At 36.7% G+C, this 19,020-nt stretch overlaps 1 protein-coding gene across 14 annotated transcripts in view; it reads left to right on the plus strand.

Annotated features, from left to right (window-relative positions):
* LOC100895981 (cyclin-Y-like protein 2) overlaps positions 1–19,020 on the plus strand; it is an 81,574-nt gene that overhangs the window by 28,438 nt on the left and 34,116 nt on the right. For 12 of the 14 annotated variants that reach the window (XR_013524873.1, XM_078345465.1, XM_078345461.1 and 9 more), the window contains 5 exons: positions 640–723; positions 3,065–9,357; positions 12,243–12,302; positions 12,691–12,738; positions 14,317–14,351. Coding sequence is in view for 13 of the 14 variants with exons in the window: in XM_078345465.1 (XP_078201591.1) it covers positions 9,192–9,357; positions 12,243–12,302; positions 12,691–12,738; positions 14,317–14,351 (309 nt within the window). In the remaining variant the exon portion in view is untranslated. The remainder of the gene's footprint in view (positions 1–639; positions 724–3,064; positions 9,358–12,242; positions 12,303–12,690; positions 12,739–14,316; positions 14,352–19,020) is intronic. The other 2 variants (XM_078345471.1, XM_078345472.1) reach the window with 2 other exon arrangements.

The following is a 19,020-nucleotide window of genomic DNA, read 5'->3' on the forward strand; positions in this document are numbered from 1 at the left end:
TAGGTTTTTTTTTTTTTTCAGCTATGGTCAAAGGGATTGAGTTCTTGATTTTTAGTCATTGTTGGTGTGCTACCGATTTGTGTACTTTGATTTTGCAACCTGTGACTTCACTGAATGTATTTAAGAAATCTAGGAATCTTTTGAAGGAGTCTGTAGAATTTTCTAGATATAATTATATCATTGGCAAACAGATAGTTTGACTTCCACTTTTTCAATCCGAATGCCCTTTATTTCATTCTCTTGCCTGAGTGTGCTGGCTATGGCTTTCCACATGTTCTTATTTTTAAAGGAGAGACTATTACCCAAATTGAAAAAATTAATTGGATTGGAAATTGGAAGAAGTACTCTGAAAGTATTATTTTTGACATAGTCAAATTTGGTAGTTTAATTTTATTATTTCTGGATTTTGGAGTCATTTTTCATAGCATATGTTTGTAAAAGTTAAAAAAAAAGTTCTTTATTTTCTTCCAACATAAAGATTTTAATTAGTGCATTCATTATTTGTTAGGAGTTCTATAGAAATCCTGAGTAGCTTTTGGGCTTTTCTGCATATAAAAGTATAAGTATCATATTGTATAATAATTTAAGTAATTATCCTTTTTTAGGAATGTTTGATGTACTTCTTTTTTCTCTTCACAGATTCATTTAATTGGAGAAAAGCAAATAAATACCAACTTTGTGCACAAGGTGCCGAAGAGCCTAACAATACTCAAAATTCACATGGTAAAATAATTGATCCTGAAAAACATGTTACTACTCCAAGAATGTTTGATAAAAATGGGGTAATGGGAGGTTTGAAAAGTGCTTTGTTGTTCACATCAAAGTTAGCAAAGCCATCCACTATGTTAGTGTCATCTATGGAGGAGTTAAACCAAAAGTCTTTTTCTGGACCATCTAATTTGGGTAAATTTACCAAAGGCACATTATTAGGAAGGACTTCATATTCTTCGGTCAATACTCCAAAATCACAGCTGAATGGATTTTATGGAAATCGGTCGGCTAGTAGCATTCAAAGGCCTAGAGCAAACTCCTGTGCCACCAGAAGCAGTTCTGGTGAAAGCTTAGCTCAGGCCCTAGACAGTAGTAAATCTGTTAATTGTGAAGAAATGGTAAGGTCACAAAGTTTTTCACATTGATTCAGAATTCATTCCTTCCACCTTCATCTATAACCAGATCACATTCCTTTAATAGAGCTGTGGATCTTACAAAGCCTTATCAAAACCAACAGCTATCCATTAGAGTGCCTCTACGGTCAAGTATGCTAACAAGAAATTCCCGGCAATCAGAAGTACTCAATGGGAGTGAACATTTGGGGTATGGGTTTAATAGGCCTTGTGCTGCTGGTGGAAAGAAGTTGGCTTTACCAAATGGTCCAGGTGTAACTTCTACTTTAGGTTATAGAATGGTTTATCTCTCTCTACTGAAATCTAGTCAATCTCCATTCTCTGGGACTATCACAGTTGATGGAAATCAAAATTCACCTGCTGACATACATAGAGGAAGATGCTACAGTTTTGGCTGAGGACAGAGCTACTAATAAGGACCAAGAACTGACTGAAAATGAAAGTTACAGAATGAAAAACAACCAGAGCATGAAACACGATGTTAAAACGAGATACCTGAGTGATGATGTGGATGACATTTCCTTGTCTTCCTTGTCATCTTCTGACAAGAATGATTTAAGTGAAGACTTTAGTGATTATTTTATAGATATAGAAGACTCTAACAGAACTAGAATAACTTCAGAGGAAATGTCTCTCAAAGAAGAGAAACATGAAAATGTGCCACCACAGGATATATTTGATTCCCCCAAGGAAAATGAAAAAGCCCTCAGTAAAACTGATGAATGGATAGACATTAAGTGTCTCTGGTAAATATTATGAACCTTAAGTCTCTTTGCTTTCTTTTAGATAATATAACTGAACTTACATTTAGGATTATCTTCAGATAGATTTCAAGGTACTATAAGTTATACGGAGGGATGGATCTAGACAAAATTGGAGTGGGGTAACATTCATTTTTCTTGTGACTTTTGCTCCATACCCCATTTTTCACCATATCTAAAACAATGTTAATAAAACCACTCCTAATCTTTGTTGTTCTTTGGCTGTTATACACAGGCTTATTCCTGCTTAGTATAGACAGTACTTCTAAATGACTTTTCCCCTACTTACCTCAATCAGTGGTATGACATTCATCAAACCATCTCTTCTTTTAGGGTATCATATCATTGCTATTTGTTACAAGTAAAGCTGTACCAAAAGGTCAAATGAGATAATATAGGTTATGTCTAATCTGATTGATTTTTTTAATCTTAAAAAATTTTTTTTGTTTAGCAATTTTTGTAGATACACATACAGAGGGAGCTTTATTTATTTTTTAAACTGAAGAAAGTGAAACAATACCTGGTAAACATTTCCTCTTATGTTTGATTATCCTGTTACTAAATGCTGGAGAAAATGTATTTGGTGTTTGTATGCCCATATGCTTGAAAATAGAACAAACTGAAGGGATTGGATATAGACATGTGGTATGTCCAATCCCTTCAGTTTGTTCAGTTTGTCCCCTGGTATAATCAGATCAGTGCATAGAGATGCATGTACAAACCCTTGATTGTCTGTATGTTTTCTAAAAGTGACTGCCAGAACAACTTTATTTCTTTATAGGGAGGCAATTATGAGTACCCTACATTATTTATGAAGTTAAATAGTGTACACAGAGGAAAAGGAGTTTCCTGGTTAATGTTTAAAAATAAATATCTTGGGAAACATAGGAATATGAGGCTTTATTTACATTTTTTGAAATATTACAGAAGTGAAAGATGACTAAGTACATTTTCTTTTTGTCTATTAAAAAATATTTCGGTAGGTTATTTTTAAGATTTTGCCTCTTGATGTCTTCGTTGCTTAGGATATAGAAAATGCTACAGTTATTAGTGCTTTTTTTTGAGCCAGCTTTTCTGCTGTATGAAATGATTTGCACTTAGATTTTTAGGACATGAGAAACAATTATATTTTTGTGAATCAATAATCTTTTTTTCTCTCTTTAAATGAAATGAATACAGGAGTGAATGTACAAAATATACTTCTGGGAATAATTTGGTTTCACTGGATACAGACTACAGAGCTTGTTCTTCATTTGAACTCTGTCTGCTAACTCTGATGGAACATACATGTGGATGAAGAAGGCTTGGAATCCATTGGAAATGTCCATCTGGTTGGGAGCTATGAGTCCTCTGAAATGAACAGCACAGTATGTATGGATTTATATACTCTTGGGATGTTTTGTATACCCTATTATAGAGAGACTTGTGCTATCATTGATTTTTTTTTAATTTACGAGTTTACTACTTTGAGAAATGGGAATTCGTATTTCTTAAGAGCCTATAAAATATCTGACCCTAGTAGGAAATAAAGCATGAGAATATATGACATTTGACTTAAATATACTCAACATGTTTATGTATATATTCATCATCCATACATATGTACATACTGTATTAGTAGGTTAATCTATGTCAGTGGTTCTCAAAGATAGTGGGGAGGAGATCAATGACAAGAGGTGGTTTTGATTGTCATATTGATGAGGGCTTTTTGGTTTCTATTGGGTAGATGGCAGGGATGTTGTTTAACATCCCACAGTGCATAGGACAGAGACCACAATGAATTATTTATCTAGCCTAAGATGGCAGTAGTGCTGCTGTTGAGAAACCTTGGCCTGTGCTCTACTGGGGCAACATTGAAGTGCCAACTCTCAGTGGGATAACACAGTAAAAGTTTGTTTTTTACTCTTAGAAAGTCTGTTGTGGGTCTGGCCAGCTCTCTAGGGCAGCTGCCTTTAGTGATCTAAGCTGCTTTGATTTTGGGGCTTGACCATCTTTTGAGGTCTCATCACTATGGCAGAGGAAGAGAGTGCCAGAGGATCTCACACATATAATTACTTGCATTGGCCTGCAAGCAAGACTTGGCACTTCCATTCATGATCTGTTGACCAGAACTAATCATGTGGTCCCACGTAAGTATTAAAGACAGGAAGTGTAATCTTTCTGTGTGCCTGAAAGGCAAGGGAACCAGGTATGGGCAAGTGTTAGAAGACCTACCTTGAATTTATATGTGCATATTTTAAGAAACACAGCAAGTAATGTGGATAATATGCCACATAGGTAAAGTATAATTGGTATATTTAAAGTGACTCGTTGCCATTATTCAGTATATGAAATATGATTTTCCAATAGTTGTATGGCAAATTGGTAGTCTTTATGGATATGTTAAATTCCAAGTGGATTTCAGGCAGTATAATTTTCTATACTCCTATAATCCTTTTATTTAAAAAAGTCATTGTTACCAGAGGCTTAAATAGCACAAACCTTTCTTTAACCTCTATCAACACCTTGTATACAACCATTTAATCTAGAGAGAGTATCTTCATCTCAGTAGATAAAGGAGGCTCAGAAAAGGTGACAGTTTAAGACCTTCATCTTACTAGGACTTTGAAGGCAAACATAATTGACATGCAAATGAACAGTGTCCGGCAGATGGCGGCAGTGTACCACTCAGTACCCGACAGTGTTTAGAGGCTAACAATCTTGAGTTTATTATTTAATCACAAAATAGCTTTCTCTAAAAGAGTTCAGAATGCATCTGGATTGACCGTTAGTCCTTAAGATCCATGAGTTTCCTCCTTGTTCAGTAGGTTTCTGTATATGGTATGGGAAACAACAAAAACATTCATTCTGTGCTTTGGAACAAGATAGTGTTTCTGATCTAAAGAGAAGACAAAGTCTGAGAACGGTTAGAGAATTGATGGCAAAAGCTGAGAACAGTGTGTTGTATTCTCCTACAGTGATATTGGAGTTACCATTTTTGCTTTGAAGTTTTGTGAATTTTTTGTTTTGTATAAATTTTAGGTTTATTTTGTTAGGTGTGTACCTGTTCAGAATTTTTGTGTTTTGTTTTTTTTGGGTGAATTGGACTTCCCATCATTATTTAGTGATCTTCTCTAATTGTGCTTTTTGTTTTCAGACTTTTTTTTCCAAATATTAATAAACCTTACCAGTTTTATTTATATTTTTCCCTTCTTTTACTATCAACCCTTTTACTTATAGCAAATAGTTTATTTTGTTAAGATTTTCAGTTTGTCTTTTTCTTTTAACTAGTGAGTTTAAGTTTTTAATTTTGCATTTCTTGATAGACTTGGACTTTATTCTGCCATCTTATTATTTTTATTTAAATTGTCCTTCCCGCCACCCCCCACCAAAGTAGTTCAAAATAGTATCTCTAACTTAACCCAAAGACCTTTAGCATATTCTCACTTTTCTTGGTCTCTACAACACTGCTTCTTCCAGTCCAGGTCAAAATAAGGAGCTTTCACTAGATAGAATGTACGTCAACTGTGTCACTTCTGACACAGCTTAGTTCCATCCACTATTTATTTCTGCTGACGTTTTTATATTAAGTCTTCCTTTTTAAAAGAAACAGTGCCTTCCTGTTCCTTTCAGTCATTCTCTTACTCTGCAAGAACTTTATATAAATGAAACCATAAACATGTACTAGTTTTTGTCTGGCTTCTTTTCATTAATATTATGTATTTGTGAGTTATTGTTTCTTTATTCTTGTTGTATCATATTCCTTTGTGTGAAAATACTACAACTTATCTTACTGTTCATGGGCATTTAGGTTGGTTCCAGTTTCTGGCTATTAGAGTATACACTATTGTGAAGATTTTGATGTATGCTCTTATTGGTGAACATTTATTCATTTTTGTTGGAAAAAATGTGTAGGAGAGAGATTCCTACACATTTTATAGGGTTATAGGCTATGCTGATGTATAAAGATGCTGTCAGTTTTTCAAAGTGATTGTGCCTGTTTACACTCTTCATTGGCAGTAAATGAATGTTACAGAAATTTCACCTTCTTCTCTATACTTAGTGCTTTCTGCCTTTTTGCATTTTTGATATTCTGGAGTGGTATAGTGGTATTGCATTGAGATTTTGTCTTGTATTTTTCGAAAACTTCTCGCAAAGCACCTTGACATATGTTTATTGGGCCATATGTCTTCTGTTGGGTTATTTGTATTTTTTCTTAATGATTTGTAAAAATTCTTGATATTTTTGGATATAAATCATATTTTATGTCAATATGTAGATGTTTGTATACATGTGTGTATTTACATATTATATATGTAGATTATATTATCTACTGAGAGTTGCTTTTGAAATCTTTTAATAGTGTCTGTTGGTGATAGAACTTACCAATTTTGATATGGTCTAATTATGTAGGTTTTCCCTTTATTGTTACCAATTTTTTAAACTCTGAAGCTTTTTCACACCTTACTATCATGAATATATGTTTCAGTGTTTTACTATAAAGTGTAAAAGCTAGGTGCTTCTGTTACAGAAATGAAATCAGACATCATCTTTTTTCCAGTGTCTCACAAAAGCAGCCATTCCTGATTCAAAGGCCAGTCTCTTGACTCCAAGTGCTCACTTTTGCAAGCTTTGCTTAATGTTGTGTATATCCCCCTATTCTCCAGGTCTTCTTTCTTTCTAGTTCTTCTTAGTATACACAACCTCTCAGGGCAATCACTTCCATGCCCATGGCTTCAGTTGCTTTCTCTATTCGCTGAGGACAATAGAATTTTAAATTTAAAATATTAGTTTTATTTTTTGTAAGATCCCTCATTTGCTATAACCATAGATTCAGAGTTGCTCCATGAAAGTAAGAAAAAAATGGTGATATACTTAGCATGTAAATTTTAGGAAATTTCCCATTACTCTAAATGGTTTGATTTAGTATGTGTGTTATTTTTAAAAACATATGTTGGGATGTCACAAATGGACTTAGCCTACAGAGATTTATATTCACCTTTGACCAGAGAGTTTCATTTTAATGTGACACTAAGCATAAAAAACTGTCTTTTCCTTTTTATCTATTTCTCTTCCTATGTTCTCTGCCAGGAGAAAGTACAACTCTGTACCCAGTCTTCCCCAACAGAGCCCAAGCAGCCCTGTTTTTCCCTCTACTTTTCTGCTTTCACATCTTATGACCAAGTACTTCCTATTCTGTCTCCCCAGTAATCACAAAATCTTATCCCTCACTTTTGTCACTGCCACTGCCTTTTGCATCAGTCTTCCTTTAGATAGTCTCTTAATTGGTCTGTTGCTTCCTTTAGTTTTTCCTTATTATACAGACCACTACACACACATCTGACAGAGACTCCTCACCTTTGTATGGTTCAATGACCCAAATTTTCAGAATAAAATTAAAACCACCACAGTGTCAAATTTGGGGTCAGATAGAGGTGGGTTTGTATCTCAGATTCCTACACTGTCCAGTAGTGTGATCTCAGAATACTGAACTTCTTAAGCCTTTGTGTATCTGCCTACCCTCACTGAAATTTGGGACTGTTTCACACATACAGTGTCTGGCATGTAGAAGGGACTTCATCAATGTTGAATGAAGAGAAGGCATTTTAAAATTTACATTAAAAATTATTTTTTAAATATACCAGTCTATAATGTCACTTCCCTTCCAAGCTTGACTTCTACCTGTACTTTCTGATACAGTTTGGTTATGTCCCCACCCAAATCTCATCTTGCATTGTAATTTTTATAATCCCCACATGTTGAGGGAGGGACTCAGTGGGAGGTTAGTGGATCATGGGGGCAGTTTCTTACATGCTGTTTTTGTGATAGTGAGTTCTCATGAGATCTTATGGTTTCATATGTGTTTGACAGTTCCTCCTCCACATGCTCACACTCTTTGGCCTGGCACCTTGTAAGAAGTAACTGCTTCCCCTTCTGCTGTGACTGTAAGTTTCCTTAGGCCTCCACAGCCATGTGGAATGTGAGTCAATTAAACTTCTTTCGTTTGCAAATTACCCAACCTCAAGTATTTCTTTATAGCAGTGTGAAAATGGAATAATGCACTTTCTGATAATCACACTTAAGGAATTGGGGAATTCATACTACTTGAGATCAAATAATGGCCCCAGCCTGGGCAGTCATGTGACCTTGGGGAGATAACTTACCTTCTCCATCTTAGTGTCTTCTCTAAAACTGGTGAGATTGTTTCTGAGGGCTCAATGAGCATAGCCCACTTGGAACACCATCAGGCGCATACTGCTTGCTAGGTGTTCAGTATTCATTTTTATTGAGTTAGGACTGTGGTAACCCACCTAATGGCTCTTTATTTTGTATAACAAAGTCATACTTAGAGGTTTGTTAGTAAAAGAGAAAATCTAAAAGTCCCTGCCATGGAAGGAAGAAACAGGAGAAAAGGAAGTTGGTAAGTTTCAGCACTTTAGAGCTTGGAAGGACAAGTTAGGTTTCTATTTTCTAAAGAAGAAGGTGGAGGCAGGATGGGTTCTAAGGTATTCAAAACACACAGTCATAACTCTTTTGTGAGAGTAGAGCTAGGGCCCCAGGGATTGCTGTGGACAAGTTGCAGGCAAAAACTACCACTCATTGAAAGACAGGAGAGGAATATTTCAGGTTTATCTACATTTAGTCAACAAATAAAAGTTCAACTTGGTTGCTAATGGGAGCCACTCTGCTAACTGCCACTTTGTATAGAACTCCTAGAGGAAAATGACTTCCAGTAACAAGCCACCCTGTTTTTAGGACTAAAAAGCTCAGGAAGCTGGTGGGTGATGAATGAAAACCTTAGTTCTACTGGCACTGAAGGAGGGGTCAGGAGAGCAGTGGCATCATAAGCCACAGGGTGGGGCAGCTCGGGCAGTGGGGGAGAGGTGGCAGCCAGGGTGAGGCATTGTGAGGTGTGTGGCAGGGCTCTGTGAATCACATGCCTGGGCTTCCACCTGGGCCAGTGGGCTTCAGTCTGTAGGTGACTGCAGGAGGAGGAGCTCCTTTTGTACTCTTCAGGCAGTTGTATCACTCAGCGCTTGTTGGGTTCCCAACCTATTAAATTAGCTGTTTTTGACCCTCCCAGACAAGTCAACTTAGGAGAGGCAGCAGGGTGCGGGCCTCAGCCCGAGCCCCAGCTGGGGCCGGGCTGTGGGGTGGGCAGGTGAGCAGCGGGCAAGACCATCTCTGAAAGTGTGGCATAGCCTCAGCCTAGGGCAGCAGGAGTGCCTGGCCAACACTGTGAGCGGAGGCACAGGTGGCAGCAGACAGGAGTAGAGGTTCCCCATGGGGAACATACTGTGCTGCTGTGTGTGCCCCAAGTCGGACGATGATGAGGTGTCAGGGTGTCCTCCAGAGTCAAAAATCTGTGAAGCAACAGCTGGACACGACAGCAGCAGCACCCACTGCTGCTGCCATAGAACCTGCCGAGTTGACTGTTGAAGTTGGTGAGGACCTTCCTGTGCATGACATCTGTGATGGGGAGATGCCTGAAGGTAAGGAGGTGATGGTGCCATACGCCCTGGCCACCCCTTTGGCTGCTGCTGTCTTCAAGGTTCCCTGGGGGCCATTCCCTACCCCAGGCACCTTTTTGCCTGTAGCCAGCTTTTCCAGGGCTGGTCAGAAACACAGGCTGGGTCTGCCTTGTGTTCCTTTTTCAACCACTTAGTCTTTCTCCACGGAGTCCAGTCAATTTCTTTTCTCCTCCCCTCCCAAACAGCCAGTTCTTGCTCCCTCATCTCATTCTCTCAGGCTGGCCTGGGACCATTTATTTATGTCTCTCCTTGTCTGTAGCTCTGTTTATTATTCTGTGGGATTTTGTTGAGGCTTTTACTGGAATATCTCTTCCTTTTTTCAATAAAAACTCAAATACACCAACTTTCCAGTAGCCATCTCATTCTTTTTTGTACTTATCCAGATGGTACCTAAGTGAAGGAACCAGGTAAGTGCCTAATTATTTCCTTCATTAAAGTAGCTAAATCTCAGGACAATTCATGCTGAAATATTTGGGGATTTCTTTTTTGCAATCAGATTGAGGTTACCATGGGAGAGATGATAGGATATTCTTTATTTTTATTTTTGAGATGGAGTTTCACTCTTGTTACCCAGGCTGGAGTGCAATGGTGCAATCTTGGCTCACCACAACCTTCGCCTCCTGGGTTCAGGCAATTCTGCCTCAGCCTCCTGAGTAGCTGGGATTACAGATGCGCACCACCACGCCTGGCTAATTTTTTGTATTTTTCGTAGAGATGGGGTTTCACCATCTTGACCAGGATGGTCTCGATCTCTTACCTTGATAGGTGCTTATTTTTTTCTAACTGTAATTTGAATGCAAAAGGAAAGAAAATGGGAGGGTGCTTAAATAATTGTGAAAGGTATGAAATTTCATGGCCAGGGCTGCAGAAAAATGGGTGTTTGTTTTCCTCCAAAGGAGTTTGCCTGTGAGGCTCTGATGAGTTTAAAATTCTTACTTTGACAAAATGTGTCTCTAGATTTATTCTGTTGACTTAACAGACTTTATTTACCTCCTTGTTCTAAAAGAGAGGCACGGATGGTTCGTGGTCAAAACTTTCAAAAGACATGAAACGTCAATGTAGACTTAACATGTAACATAAAGATTGAAGGTTAAAACTGTGGAAGAGTGTTTGTTGCCATGGCTCCCCGTTTGTCATTCCCCCACCTGACAATAGCATCTTGTTCAAAGATAAGAACATAAAGCATAAAAGGCTGGAAGCCATCCTTCTCAGCAAACTCACACAGGAACAAAAACTAAACCCCACATATTCTCTATCGTGTTAGTTGAGAACACATGGCCACAGGGAGGGGAACATCACACACTGGGGGGTTCGTTGTTGGGTGGGGTGTAAGGGGACGGAGAACATTAGGACAAATACCTAATGCATGTGGGGTTTAAAAACCTTGAAGATGTGTTTATAGGTGCAGCAAACCACCAGGGCACATGTATACATATCTAACAAGGCTGCACGTTCTGCACATGTATCTCAGAACTTAAAAAAAAAAACCACACAACAAAACAAAAAAAACAACATTGGTTGGGCTCTTGGTTTTTTCCAGAGGTAGAATAATTAAAGTTCATGATGAATGTGACATTGTAACTTGGAGTACTGTACTCACTTTTCAAGATGTTTAAGAATTTTGAATAAACAAATATATGAATTGATTATACCTTTATAAACAAAATGTGTAAGTACTTGTGTAAACTTATACTCTGGTTGCTGGTGTAAGGAAAGCCTGTGTGTGATTTTACACATCAGTTTATTGATGGGTGGTGCTGGATTAAAGAACAAAAAAGGCTCTTTATTGCTATTCTTTAGGATTACAATACAGTTTATGTATGTCTCTTTTGGCCCCTTCCAATACAAAGAAGACTTGTGTATGTTCTCCCTATGTATTCCTAATGAAGAAATGAAGACAGAGATCTCACATGACTATGGAAGACAGCTGCTCAACAGAGCTAATATTCTGTGTCTTCAGAATGTTGTGGAAGTGAAAAATATGCTGAATTTACTTTTTAAAAAAATTTTAAACTCCAGAATACATCTTATACTTTGTCTATAAAATAGGTCTCGCTTTTAAAATGTATTGCCATCTTGATTTATTTTATGCAAAGTTGATTTTACACAATTTAAAGGGAACATTTACCTCCTTTTTTTTAAATAAAAAGTCTCACTATGTCACTCATGCTGGCCTAACTTCCAGACTTGGGTTTGAGGGATTTTCTTATCTCATCCTCCTGGGTAGCTGGGAGTACAGGCCTGCGCCAGCTCGTCTGGCCTCATCGTATTTCTATACATTTATTTCAGTGGATAAGAATAAAAGTAGAGGTATTAAAATGGCCTCCTTATCAAATAAATGAGTTGATAAGTTGTTATAACGATCACATCTTTTTTCTTTTCTCTCTGTATAGATAGGGCTTTGGAGTCAGACTATTCTGATCATCCAAAAACAAAGAAATCTCAAGCAGTTGGTGAGCCAACATTGTTTTTTTCTACCAAGAAGAAGAGTGAAAACTCTTGTTTGATGAGGTGTATAATAGAAGGTGTTTAGCAGAACTCATATTGGTTTAAATTTTTTAAATTTTCACATATTCACTTGTGTTATTTTAACGTGATATACTTTACTTGTTATGTTAGTGAAACCATGTCAACTTATTGTTCATAGGTTTTCCCATCTTTTTATCAACACAATTTGTTATGTAGTGGAGGAGTCTTAGATTTATCTTTATGTTTAATTCTTTGTCCCTTTTCCCAATGGATAAGAATAAAAGTAGGTGTAGAAATGGCTTCCTTGTCGAATAAGTGAGTTGATAAATTGTTATAAGGGATTACATACTTTTTCCTTTCTCTCCGTATATGTATAGATAAAGCTTTGGAGTCCGACCCTTCTGATCATCCAGAAGGAAAGAAATATCTAGCAGATGGTGAGACAATATTTTTTTCCACCAGGAAAAAGAGTGAGAACTCTTGTTTGATGAGGTGTATAATAGAAAGTGTTTAGGAAAACTCATATTTGTTTAAATTTCTAAAATTTTTACATATTCACTTGTGTTTTTTTAACATGTGATATACTTTGCTTGTTATGTTAGTGAAAACATGTCAACTTTTTGTTCATTGATTTTCCCATCTTTTTATCAACACAATTTGTCATGTAGTGGAGGAGTCTTGGATTTATCTTTATGTTTAATTCTTTGTCCCTTTTCCCAATGGATAAGAATAAAAGTAGAGGTAGTGAGCTGGCTTCCTTTTTGAATAAATGAGTTGATGAATTATTATAAGTGATTATGTATTTTTTCTTTTTTCTCTTTACAGATAGGGCTTTGGAGTCCAACCCTTCTGAAACGAGGAAATCCCAAACAGGTAGTGAGACAACGTTGTTTTTTCTGCCAAGACAAAGAGTGAAAAATCTTGTTTGATCAGATGTATTATAAAAACTTTTTAGAAAAACTCATATTATCTGACATAGTCGGAGGTCTTTTCCTGGATTTTCCCTCTGGGGTCTTACTTCCACACACTCTCTCATGGAAGCTTTCTCTCTTCTCTGTTTCTCTCTGTCTCTCTCTGTCTCTCTTTCTCTCAATAAAACATTTTGTTTAAATAAACAAACAAAAAGAAAAACTCATTTTGGTTTAATACCAAAATGAGAATTTGCTTTTTACCATGGGAATGGCACCAAGCCATTTATTAGGAATGCTCCACTGTTATCAAAACACTTCTCACTAGGCCTTGTCCTCAGCATTAAGGGTCCCATTTTAACATGAGATTTGGAGAGGGAGACATATCCAAACCATATCAGAGGTGTATTTTCCACTTCCAGAGACATGGGCTTATCACACTTGGAGAGCATGAAAGCAGAAAAAAGAAAAGCTATTCCATGTCCCTCACACTTCAGTGATGGGAATGTTTGCCTACAAGGCCCTTCCAGCATTAAAGGTGGAGGCAGTATAAGAAACAAAGCAAGGCCCAAATCCCTCTTAAAGCTCTTACTATTCTGCCTTTTTTTTTTTTTTTTTGCTGCAGACACCATATCCAAACTTGTTTACTTTTTCTAATATTTAAATTTGGCTGGGTGTGGTGGCTCATGCCTGTAATCCCAGCACTTCGGGAGGTGGAGGTGGGTGGATCATGAGGTCAGGAGTTCGATACCAGCCTGACGAAAATGCTGAAACCTTGTTTCTACTAAAACAAAAACTAGCTGGGCATGGTATGTTGCGCCTCTAATCCCAGTTACTCAGAGGCTGAGGCAGGAGAATTGTTTGAACCCCGAAGGCAGAGGTTTCAGTAAGCCAAGGTCATACCATTGTACTCTAGCCTGGGTGACAGAGGGAGACTCCTTTATATCAAAAAAAAAAAAAAAAAAAAGCAAAAGATTAAATTTAAAATTGATTACTTTTCAGTTGTGTAAAGACCCCATTTTTGTTTGTTTGTTTTTTTTTTTTTTTGGAGCAACATATTAGTAGATGACCACTAATTGTGGTTGGAGAGGCTTACAGGGATTCTGATGCATCTAGAGATAGGTGCCTGGCCAGCAAGTAGTTCTTAGAGCTGTCAGCTCTTAGATTCTGGTAATTAAGCTATATGTAAATCCAGAATGGGAGAATATTAACGGATCATGGCTCATATATGCAACAATTAAATTTTTTAGTTAGCTAAACTTTTTATTTGGCCTAATTTTTGTGCCTTTTTTTACATGAGCATTATTTCACTTGTATGTAACAAAACAGAAAGTAAACCAGGTCAAAAAATAAATCTGAGCTTTTGTATTTTACTTTATGAGATTTATCATGCCAGAAAATTTAAATTATAAATTGTTGAAATTAATTTTTCTACATGGAATTTTCTCTGATTGTACATAGGAGTAGTCAGTAAGATGTTAACAACTACTTTTATTTTATATTATTTGTGTCAGAAGTGACCTTTTTTTTCTTTTATTCTTAGCACAAGAAATAGGAGAAAACAGCTGTAGAAACCATGTAAGTAAACAGTCAAAAAGTTGAGGAATTGATAGTTTGATGTAAACGTATGTCTGTTTTGATTACTTTTTATTATAATGCGAACCCAGTGGTGATAGAGTGGACCTCATTTCATGGATTTTCTGAATCTCTTCTTCTTTCCTATCAAATTTATCCCAAAAAGTCTTCAGCTTATTGTGCCCACCTTTTAAGGATTTCTGACACTTAAGTTAAATTTCAATACTTGGTTGTGGTATAAAGATCTGCTTTAAATATTTAGTCTTATTTTTAATGAAACAACAAAAAGAGCTAAGTTAATTGTCAGTATGGTCTATTGACCCTCTGTCACAGCAGGTGAAAGCTTATCTTCCTTGCTAACCATGACCTTATTTTTCTCCCTCTGTTTCTTTCAATTGTAGCACACTTTTTAATTCAATCAGTAATATTGACATGATTATGACTATCCAAATATTATTCACTGCCTAGTTATATGTTGTTTTCACGGTGTCTCTTCATTACATATCCCTTCATCCTTTCTCTGAAACAGTTCTGAAATCTGAGCACTTCTGCACTTCTTCTGGATCATCTTTTTTTCCTGGCCTATGCTGGTTTATCCAGCCAAATGCAATACGTAGCCTCTGGATGGTCTGTCACTTTATTGAAAAATAATAATTGTTAAATTATATTTTACATATAATTTACATTTCACATCCATTATTTTTTAGCATGAAGCTGATTTTCTGACTATATTCATTTGCCTGTTTTCTAACAGCTGATTACCCACACACACACTCAAGTGTCGTAGCATTTATCACATGCCTTTCAAAGATATTTTCCATCTGCTAAAACATATCTGTTCCTCTTTGTTTTTGGCGGGTGGTGGGCAGCCTTTCTTTGGCCTTTTGTCATCCTAGTTTAGTATAGAGTGGCTTTACCTAGATATACTTGATGTTTTAGTCTATCTGTGCTATCTTTTTTAAGTCTTTTGGGAATCTCACATAACTGCCTCCTTGTGTGGGATCACGTGAGTCCTAGATTCTGTGTTTTTTTTCTGTCTTGTTATCCTCTCTAGCTGTACTTAAGCACACGTTCCTGGGCAGAGATGTTTAGAGATCTGACCAGTCTTAAAATTCTTCTTCCTTGATAGAGCGTAAACTTCTAAGTTGAATCTAAATTTTATGGTTCTGAAGATATTCTGCAATTGTGCTCTTAAAATTCTTCTTCCTTGATAGAGCGTAAACTTCTAAGTTGAATCTAAATTTTATGGTTCTGAAGATATTCTGCAATTGTGCTCTCATCACCCTGTTTTCTTGAATCTATTGCCATTGCATGACACGTTATTTATAACCACGTTTTTATGTGTTTTTGGAAGCTTTTTTGGAGCTTTTCTATCTCTGAGATTCTGAAATTTCATAATAACAGCGTGGCAGGGGATCTTTTCATTTTACTGAAGCTACTAAGTCTGCAGAGTCTCTCTTTTTGAGAATGTTTTTTATTTTCTCTGTTCTTTTTTTCTGATAGTCATGTTACTCAGGCGCTACACTGCTTAGACCAGTAGACCTGCTTTGGTTTCCAATTTTTTCCCTTCAATTTTTTTTATATATATTTTTGGAGAGTTTTAACATTTTTAAAAAAGTTTTGCTCCTGATTTTGACTGGTCCCATGAATTGTGTGTGTGTTGTTTTAGTCTCTCTTGTTGGAGGCTTTACTCCAATGTGTGGTGGTCCCTGGCTTGCTTGCTTGATTTGGAAGCAGGACTTCTGTTAACTGATGGCACTCAGTGTGAGGTTGTGGAAGCAACTAGCTTTTCATTTGGGAGACCTCAGTGTATTACCTGGGGATCTTTCTTCAAGACAGTTTAGTTTCTTGAGAATGTTCTTTTAAGTTTCTGCCTGACTACTTGCTTCCCAAAAGCAGAGTTAGGGAAGCAAGTTGGAGTTCCATTTTTGGTGTATAGTTTTCTTTATATCTCAGGTTTAATCTTTGGTAGTTGGGAGCCAGAAATTCTCAGGTTTGGTATATCCAGGGAACACATATCTAAGTTTCTTATCAGATGGGAGAACAGGTGGATGTGAGTCTGTAACCACAGATTTCCAACTGAACTTGGTGACTTTGTTTTATATTTTACACTACTTTTTAAAGTGCTATTTGCCTCTAAGTTCACAGCCCACCTTTAGTTCCACAAGACAAACTGCTCGCTTCTGTTGCAGTCACTTTCTTTTTTTTTGAGACAGTCTTGGTTTGTCACCTGGGCTGGAGTGCAGTGGTGACATCTCAGCTCACTGCAACCTTTGCCTCCTTGGTTCAAGCAATTCTCTGCTCAGCCTCCTGAGTAGCTGGGATTGCAGGCAACTGCCATCACAGCCAGCTGATTTTTGTATTTTTAGTAGAGATGGGGTTTCACCATCTTGGCCTGGCTGTTCTTGAATTCCATGGCCTCCCAAAGTGGTAGGATTATAGGTGTGAACCTCCTAGCCTGGCCTCCAGTCACTTTCTTGAGGCATCATAGTTGTGCTTCTGTGTTATTTACCACTCTTTTATCTACTTTTTATGTCTCAGCATTTATTAAAAATTATCTCTTTTCAACCTCTTCACCTTTATTTTGTGACTAATGAGATGTCTAGAGGGAGAGGAAATAAGTTTGTGATCAATCTATTATATTTAATCCAAATTTAGGACCTATATTAAAGCACAAATCAAAGTTTAATTTTAATATCATTAATGATATTAACCCAGACAATTTTTTAGTGATGTATCTATAATAAGCTTGTTACAGTTGTCTTCTAAGGCCTTGTTTGTTATTTTCATTCAAACTTCATATGCTGTCATATTATCTTATTACTTCATAACATAGATGGAGCTTTTTTCATGAATGCTCACAGTGTTACAAATATTTAAGTTAATTAAGATACGTTTATTTTTAGCCTCGTCAACAAAGCAAGACCTCATCTCTACAAAATGGTGAACTAACAAATTAGCCAGGCATAGTGGCATATGCCTTTAGTTTTACCTACTCAGGCAGCTGAGGCAGAGGATTGCTTGAGCACAGGAGTTTGAGGTTGCATTAACCATCATTGCACCACTGCCCTCCAGCCTGGGTGACAAAGTCAGACCTTGTCTCAGAAAAAGGAAAAAAGTTATTAATAGTTTAAAGACATGCCTAAAATTTGTCCTGCCAAAAAGGAGAGAGAAAAATGTAAACTTTAGTTTTTACTTTATTTCATTTATGTTTGCTGAGAAGATTGCTGTAGTTTATTTATTTTTTATTTCGGTTGGTTTTGGGAAGAACAGGTGGTATTTGGTTACATGAGTAAGTTCTTTAGTAATGATATGTGAGGTTTTGGTGTACCCATCACCTGATTAGTATCCACTAAATCTGATTTGTAGTCTTATTTCTCACCCTTTCCCACACTTTCCCCTGAGTTTTCAGAGTTTGTTGTATTATTCTTATGCCTTCGCATCCTCGTAGCTTAGCTCCCATGTATGAAAGAGAATATACAATGTTTAGTTTTCCATGCCTGAGTTACTTCACTTAGAATAATAATCTCCAATTCCATCGAGGTTCCTGGGAATGCCATTAATTTATTCCTTATTGTAACTGAGTGGTATTCCATCATATATATAATATGTATATAAAATATATGCATGTATGTCACATTTTTTTATCCCTTCATTGACTTTTGGGCATTTGGGCTGGTTGCATATTTCTGTAATTGAAATTTGTAAATTGTAATTTGTTTGAGTTCCTTGTAGATTCTGGATAATAGCCCTTTGTCAGATATATAACAGTGTGAAGGCTTTCTCCCACTCTGTGGGTTGTCTGTTTACTCTGCCGATCGTTCCTTTCCCTGTGCAGAAGCTCTTCAGTTAAGTCTTACCTGTTTGTTTTTGTTGCATTTGCTTTTACGTTCTTGGTCGTGAAGTCTTTGCCTAAGCCAGTGTCTAGAAGGGTTTTTCCAAGGTTGTCTTCTAGAATTTTTATGGTTTCAGGCATAGATTTATGTGCTTGATTTATCTTGAGTTGATTTTTGTGTATGGTAATAGTTGAGGATCCAGTTTCATTTTCCTGCATATGGCTTGCCAATTATCCCAGCATAATTTGTTGAATAGGGTTTGTTTTCTTCACTTTATATTTGAGTTGGCTTTGTTGAAGATCATTTGGCTATAAATTTTTGGGTTTATTTCTGGGTTCTTTCTTCTGTTCCATTGGTGTATGTGCCTGTGTTTATAACAGTTTCATGCTGTTTTAGTTACTATGGCTTTATAGTATAGTTTGAAATTAGGGAATGTGATTGATGCCTCCAGATTTGTTGTTTTTGCTTAATTTTGATTTTGCTATGTGGAGTCTTGTTTGGTCCCATATCACTTTTAGTATTATCTTTTTCTACTTTTGTGAAGAAGGATTATGGTATTTTGATGGAAATTTTATTGAATTTGTAGATTGCTTTTGGCAATATGCTCATTTTTACAATATTCATACTATTCATTCATAAGCAAAAGATGTCTTTTTTTGTTTGTGTCCATCATTTCATTCAGCAATGTTTTGTCCTTCCCAACAGCATATTAAAAAGATCACCATGATGAAATGGGTTTCATACCAGGGATCCAGGGATAGTTGAACATAACACAGGTCAATAAATGTGACACACCACATAAGCAGAATTTGAAAAAAAAATCACATGATCATCTT

Source organism: Callithrix jacchus, chromosome 12 (assembly GCF_049354715.1).
Source record: "Callithrix jacchus isolate 240 chromosome 12, calJac240_pri, whole genome shotgun sequence".
Taxonomy (NCBI): domain Eukaryota; kingdom Metazoa; phylum Chordata; class Mammalia; order Primates; family Cebidae; genus Callithrix; species Callithrix jacchus.